The sequence below is a fragment of the Ciona intestinalis genome, unplaced genomic scaffold (genome assembly GCF_000224145.3).
Source record: "Ciona intestinalis unplaced genomic scaffold, KH HT000166.1, whole genome shotgun sequence".
Lineage (NCBI taxonomy): Eukaryota > Metazoa > Chordata > Ascidiacea > Phlebobranchia > Cionidae > Ciona > Ciona intestinalis.
The window spans coordinates 254064-261189 of NW_004190488.1; the positions used below are offsets into that span (position 1 = coordinate 254064).

Genomic DNA, 7126 nt, shown 5'->3' on the forward strand with positions numbered 1-7126 from the left:
TCATTTTTATTGTCTACTTTTGGGGATGGGGATTTTACAGTGTGTTTTTTAAGGGACATTGGGTTGGGATAACTATTTTTAATTATGGGGCCGGGACTTTATAATCTTAAAAAGGGGTGGTTTGGGCTTCAGTGCTTAACACACTGAACCGCGGGACAGTTCATTTTTGGGGGCGGGGTCGTTTCTCGGCATTATACACGACGACAGGAAATGGCATTCCCTGTCCCCCCTTGAGCCGTTGGAACTACTGCTGGTCCCTCGCTCTGGTCTTTATCAGACCAAAGCACGAGGTGAACATTTTTTTTAACTTGCTGGATCTTCGTTCGGGTCGTGATGGTGGTGCGGGGGCCTCAGTTTTGGGCACGGCGAATCTAACGGACCTTTGCGGTTCACCGGCGCTTCGTTTAGGCTTGGGTAGGGACCTTTTTTTCTTGCGGAAAGGTAGCATACCTGCACAGAACATGCCTGCAGGGCGAACCACATCGTCATCGTCATCGTCGCCTTCAATTCTGAAGCGTTTTCCGGGGCCCGCACCTTCTATGCCTGACGAAGATGCTTCACCTGCTTCCTGGTCAGGGTTCCCGATGCGTTGTTCGCTGATTTTTTTGTTCTTATTTTTGAGTATTTCCGCCATGTAAGTTTCTTGCAGGGCCGATTCGACCCTCCGGAAACTTTCTATTGGTGAGTCCAAATCGTTACTGCAAAGTTTATAATGCAAGAGATCAAAAGAAAGTACAAATGATCATCAGACTTATGTAAAAATGTTTATTTTTTACGTGTTTTTGAAAGTAATTTGTTGAATTAAATATAGTGCGGTGGGATAAAATGGGTCGTGTTTTCGTTCTCTTTTCTCGCACTATTTGGTTGTAAACTAATAATATTTACGGAAATACAGTAGGATGGGGAAAGATGAGACACTTTTTAACCCTATTTTCTCGTCCCATTTAGTAGTAAACAAAGAACATTCAAAGAAATATGAAACTATGTCCTCATGACTCTCATAGACCGTTGTTAATTGTTTAAAATCGATCCGAATATCTGGATATTATGTGCTAACGGTGTCCCATCTTCCACCACCCTACTATATATAACCTTAGTGACACGAATCTAAAGTAGCGTTGTCAATTGCAAAGAAATACAATCACTCAATCAAACTATCATATAAATATTTACGTTTCACATGTTACCCAAGATTACTAGAAAATCAAATATTAATTTCCAACTTACGTATTTTCCATAATTTCACGAACGTAGTTGTCCAACTCCTCAGTATTACAATCAAGTGTGCCAACATCTGAGGAGTCAGCAAGTGAAGTAACGTCTGAAAAGTCAAAGTTATAATGGAATATTGAACCACTTTGACTAAAACAGGAATTGATGTAGCAAATGTATTTACAAGTTTTGAGTTTCTAGGTACTATTTGTATTTAGCAACATAAAAGGTTACGTTATAAATGTGATGAAAAAACACAAGATTGCTCCTACATGGGTGTCAAAAAAGCCCTGTTTTATGCGCAAAAATAATATAAAGGTAACTTGCTGGTTTAGCTTTGTATGACGGGCAAATACAGTCGTTTTAACACAGATTTACTGTTTCGTACAACTCGTGCCCGTCTATCAGTAACCGCCTTTGTATAACTTTCTTAGTTTTTATAAGTTTTTTTAATTTTAAATGAATGACCGCGAATTTGAGCAACCAATTAGGAACCACCGAATTAGAGATGCGTTTTTTCTTACTCGTCAAAGACGAATCCGATGAACTGTAGGATGAATCGGACGAACTATCCGACAAAATAGGAAAGTCCTCCTCGTCAATCGGTGCCGTATCACCTGCTTCTGGGACATGTACTTCCAAATTGTACATGGTTTTGAGATTGTACACAAAAAGATCTTTGATTTGTTTTTGCGGTGTCCAGACCTTAAAACGAATATTTTGTGTTAATGGTTGTGATATGTAAAGGTTTTCTGTATTAAACACACAATTATACTGTGAGGTAAGGTGACATACTGTTAGCACCTAAATTCCGTATTTTCTTGTTGTATTTTGATTAAACAACAACGCTCTTTTATAATTAGTTTCGGTTATAGAATAAGTTTACTACTAGAAAAATGAGAATCTAAACATATCCCATTTTACCCCACCCTAATATGTGTATATTTACCCAGATAGTGTACCAACATACTTCGCTGACGGAAATCTTCGGATAAAGGGTAATAGGGGCCGGGGTCGGCTTCCCCGCCAACAGTGACGGGCAACGCATGAAGGCAAATTCAATATTTAACTCTTCGCCTCTGGTAAACCACCAGAAGAAATCATCATTCACAGTGATGGGTTGGGTGCCCACTGCATCGTGTAGCCTCGATTCCACCATGCAATAGTAGGCATCCCTCGTTGCCACCGCCCTGTTCTTCAAATCATATGATGCAGGTCGGCGAACTCCGTCCTAATATGCACGACGCCATTTAAAACGTTAAACAAATATTTGTAAAAATGTTAAGAAAATACCATGCAACTGTAATAAGTCCTATATATAGTAAATAACGATTTTTGTGTAAAAAAAAACAATCCGGATTTGGTGCTACAAATACAAACAACACTTGATTTGTGTATGTTATAGATTGCGTAGCACTAGTTGCAGAGTTTGGTATGTTTATTAGAAGGGGGGAAATTGAACATTTAAGCACATTTCTTTTATATTTAACACTGGTTTATAATAGTTGCTATAACAGTAATCGGTTTTGGTGCGCGCTTATAGTCGTTTAATACTTTCAAATAATCATGTAACATATATATTTATTCGTATAACATCAAATCAGACCATAAACAATTATATAGTTGAATCATTTTACCACCGTATCTAACTTTCGCATCCTACTACACTACCGTTAAGTTTCTATGTGAAACCTTACCCCAAATTTCCCTGTCATCGGTATGTTTCCCGTGGAAAAAGTCCTCGAAACTCCCTGTTTCAATGAAAAAATGAATAACCGAACAAATATTAAGCTTGTGATCGTAAAAAAATACTTACCAGAACTTCGGGAAAAGCAGCTTCGGGTGCTAAAAACGATGAAACTTCACGTTCTTGTTGCACCGGCTGGGTGAAATGTTAATTTTTAAAACAGCCGTAGCAATAACTATAGCATATTCGATATAGGTCCAACACCCTTTGATTAACTAGTAAACCAAGTTTAGTTTGATTTGAATGTTAAAAATTTGAATTAGTTATAGTAGGGTGGCGTAAGATGGGACAGGATTGTTTTCATTCACTTTTTTGTCTCATTTGGTAGCAAACAATTTTTTTTTACAAAATTATATAACCTCCGTGACTCGCAAAGAGAGTCGTAATTTTTTTAACACGGTCAGGACTGATAAGTGCAAACAGTACCTCGTGTTATACACCCCATGACTTTATTGATAAAATAAGCAAACAATTTACTCACCGACTCCAGTACACTTGTATCTAGGTCAATTATCGTAAGATCACTTTCCACGATGGGCTTTTTACGTACAAGGAACGTGCCAGCCACGGATGTTTCATCCTCATTACTTGCTGATAGTGGTGTAGCAGTGAATTTACGCATTGGAGGAAGTACATTGACAGCTGGATACTCAGTCCACTGTCTCTCAGGCACAACCTCGCGGGGCACAATGTTCAATGGCTGAACCTAAGTGTTAGACAGGCTAGGTTAAGAGATGGAGTATTTGAAAAGTATATGTTTAAAGAATTGAATGTAACTTTTTAACCCTGCGTGCCGGGAAAACGAGAGCAGTTAAAACACACGGGTGTTCTGTTTCACACATCTTGTGTCCGCTTACGAGTTACCACGTATAACAGCGTCGAGCCTTGAATTTGTAATCTCTGGGTTATAGGAAGGCAGTCGAGCTAACCACTATGAAATAGCTTTAAGATCAGATCTTTTCCAAAGGGTTCCTGCTTAATAAGACCCAGTTGTACTGAATGTACATTAGGACCTCAGAAATATAAAGCTCAGGCATAGGCCAGCGCGTTTCTAAAGGTGTACTAAACTGTCTGGTCAATTATATAAGTCGTACAGCCATATTTAAACCGGTGTAAGATATATGCGTATATTTAGTTATAAAGAATCAAGTGACTAATTAGTTAGACCAATATGCTATAAAAAAATATATAAAGTACCCTGTTACTGTGCCGCGAATACATAGGACAACACATCGCTCCCTCAAAACAACTCTGCAAAATAAATGTCAATATAAGATTGAATAAAATATTTAACTTTGAATAAAAGGGGTGCTACTTATGTGTAAAAATACTACACCTGTCCCATAAAACATAAAAAATTTAAAAGTTTTTCTCTACACAAACGCTGTCTATGATTTAGATGGATTACACAACCCCGTTGTAATGAATGTATGCAATACATATTTCTTATTGCTTACATATTTGCCCTTCTATTGAATAACAATGCTGTATGTTTGCTGAATAATGATATTAGGTTGGTACTCGGGCTTGTATTACGTCATAATAAACAGTATGAGGTGTAAAGCAAGACTTTAATACGTCATCATATAACTAAAAACGTTTCCTTGAAGATCAAAATGGCCGAATATTACTCAATAATAAATTCATTATGACGTCATAATCTTACATGTAGGCTTGTAAAAAAAAATGTTTCAATTTTTTGTTTATGGCTATAATATGCCATATAATATAAAACGCATATGGGATGTAATGACGTGATAAAAGCGCGATTTTGCGATCGCGCGTCCGTTGCTATGGTCCAATCTATTACATCAATGTTACATGTTGTAACTAGGTGATATATTAGTGGTATGTTTCAAGAATATAGAACATATTCTCTGTAAACCTAGGTCCTGGGTACACTTGCCAAAGGTTGATTTCTTAGATTTATGACGTAATAATCGCGTTCTCTATCGCACCGCGCTGCTTGGTTTAAGCAACCACATATATTAATTATATGTGAACATATATTTACCACATAGTAGTTCAATAGATTAAAAATATACTCGGAAAGCATAGATAATATAGTTTCAATCCAATATAGCGCATTATAACCCCACTACGTAACTCTGACGTCACAATGACGTCATGCACTTACCACCGACGACAAAATAATAAAAATATTTAATATTACAATAATTAAATTAAAGTTAGCATAACATATACCGAACACCTATCTGTAATAACTTACCCTCACGCTCCTGGTTCGCCGCCAAGCGGCGCTCCACCCGCCTCGGACAGATGTCATAGCCCTACGAACCGTCCCAGAAAAACCGGGATCGGTTATTAACGGCACGATGGGTGAAGTTTCTATTATCTCCATTTTAAATGCTCAAACTAATACGCAATATATAATTCAATATGATATCGAAATTCACTATATAGTATTCAACGCTTGCTCAATGGAAACAAATTGTTTGTTCTGAGAAAATTTGGCATGTACTTGATTATTGTGACGTAACAATATTACTGGTTACTTAACAATCCGAAAAACTGTTTGTTCATAATGAAACAATTTTCTGATATAAAATTACGCAGAAATTTGTATTTTTATGTATGCGTATGTATTTGTATTTATATATATACATAAAGTAAATGATTTAAATTACATGTAATATAAAATACATTACACGGTTATACTATGCATTATAACACATGATAAAGCAAACTATATTGAAGTAATCACACGTTTGATGTCATTGGTGTTTTCCTAGTTAACTGTGATGCTATCACTAAAAAGCTTTTAACGATGGGCAAAATGAGGCCTCCAAAATTAGGTTGTAAAAGTAACTAAAAATAAAACGGAATGTAAAAAAATGTGTAAAACACAAAAAAAACAAATACAATCAATTTTATATAAAAAACCTAAAAACGAAAACAAAAAAAAAACAAGAAAAGTGCAATTTATTTGTCCGGTGCACTAGCTGATAGGTTGGATCGATTGTATTGCACCTAAAAATATCGAGTGTGATCCTAAGGCCTGCGAAATGTATGTTATATGGTACAGAAACTCAGTGACATCTTAGCCTGATAGCTTTTTAGAACTGGCTTTTTATAAATCAAATAAAAATGGGAAAGTCAATTGTGATAATAGAAAAAGGAACGGAACGATAAGTGGAAAATGGAATATTTTTTTACTTTAACGATGGCCTCCTCTGATCAGTACCAAAAGTTAACCTGAAAATAAACGTTTGGTGATATCTACAATATACAAGTTGTATTAATTTCATGTAAATAAACACATATAGGCGATAAAGTTTCCACATTCTCTATGATAGAAAAATCTGCTAGGTATATCTCTAGTAAAATGTCAGAGTGCCAGCTTTCAAATTAATCTGAGAGGTAAGATGGAGTACCGTTCTCAATTTCCATATTCCCTGAGCATGTTTTGAAAAACTAAAAAACGGTCTTTTATAGTGACGAGGATGCGGTTATTTATTCTGAAAATATTCTTTGTTTCCTATATCAAATGGGACGAGACAAGAGATTGAAGTCATGTCCCACCTTACCCCAACCCACTTTATTTCTATGAACTTACGATATCGGATTCGCAGTACGTGTATGGACGCCCTGCTGCAGTATTTGGGCGTAATGGGTTCACCAAAGGACCTCTGTACGCTCGGGATGCTTGGAAAACACGAGGGGTATTTCGAGGTACCTGAAACAGATGATCATCCTCTCTCCTTATCTGAGAATACATGTTCTCGTAAATAGGTGCAGCTTTAGTATGTTCAAATTTTTTTAAACGATTCTTTCACTAAGAAAAATAACATATAGCAGGATGGGGTAAGATTAGACATATTTTCATTCTCATTTTATACGTCCCATTTGGTACTAAACGAAAAAATCACAAGTTCATATTGCCGTTTCTTTACGACCCTAAAGCGCATTGTTAAATGTTTAAAACATAATCATAAAATATGGGTTTTAGCCGCTAACAGTAATCTTACCCCACAATACTATATACAGCTACAAGTTGTACACCAAATGCCTATGGGCTATATACAAGTCAGCAAGTACTCTCTACATATAACATATTTTTAATGTATACTATTGATAATTTATCCACTCCATATTGCCTCTCAGTACTAGTTTTTTATGAATAAAATCGACTGCATATCTTGCATT

General features: G+C 36.3%; 1 protein-coding gene and 1 long non-coding RNA gene across 2 annotated transcripts in view; both read right to left on the bottom strand.

The window, feature by feature from the left end:
• Positions 1-244: 244 nt before the first annotated feature.
• On the bottom strand, positions 245-5321 carry LOC113475230. The gene is made up of 8 exons (XM_026839179.1): positions 5190-5321; positions 3441-3665; positions 3029-3094; positions 2910-2963; positions 2183-2443; positions 1625-1917; positions 1228-1362; positions 245-698 (listed from the first exon to the last, which is right to left on the bottom strand). The coding sequence occupies exons 1-8, from the start codon at positions 5319-5321 to the stop codon at positions 245-247; spliced, it is 1620 nt and encodes a 539-aa protein (XP_026694980.1).
• A 314-nt stretch (positions 5322-5635) lies between these two features.
• The window catches only part of LOC113475231, a 5472-nt gene continuing 3981 nt past the window's right edge, over positions 5636-7126 (bottom strand). Inside the window, exons 4-5 of the long non-coding RNA XR_003396980.1 lie at positions 6537-6686; positions 5636-6175 (exon numbers count right to left, since the gene is read on the bottom strand). This is a non-coding gene — a long non-coding RNA (uncharacterized LOC113475231). The remainder of the gene's footprint in view (positions 6176-6536; positions 6687-7126) is intronic.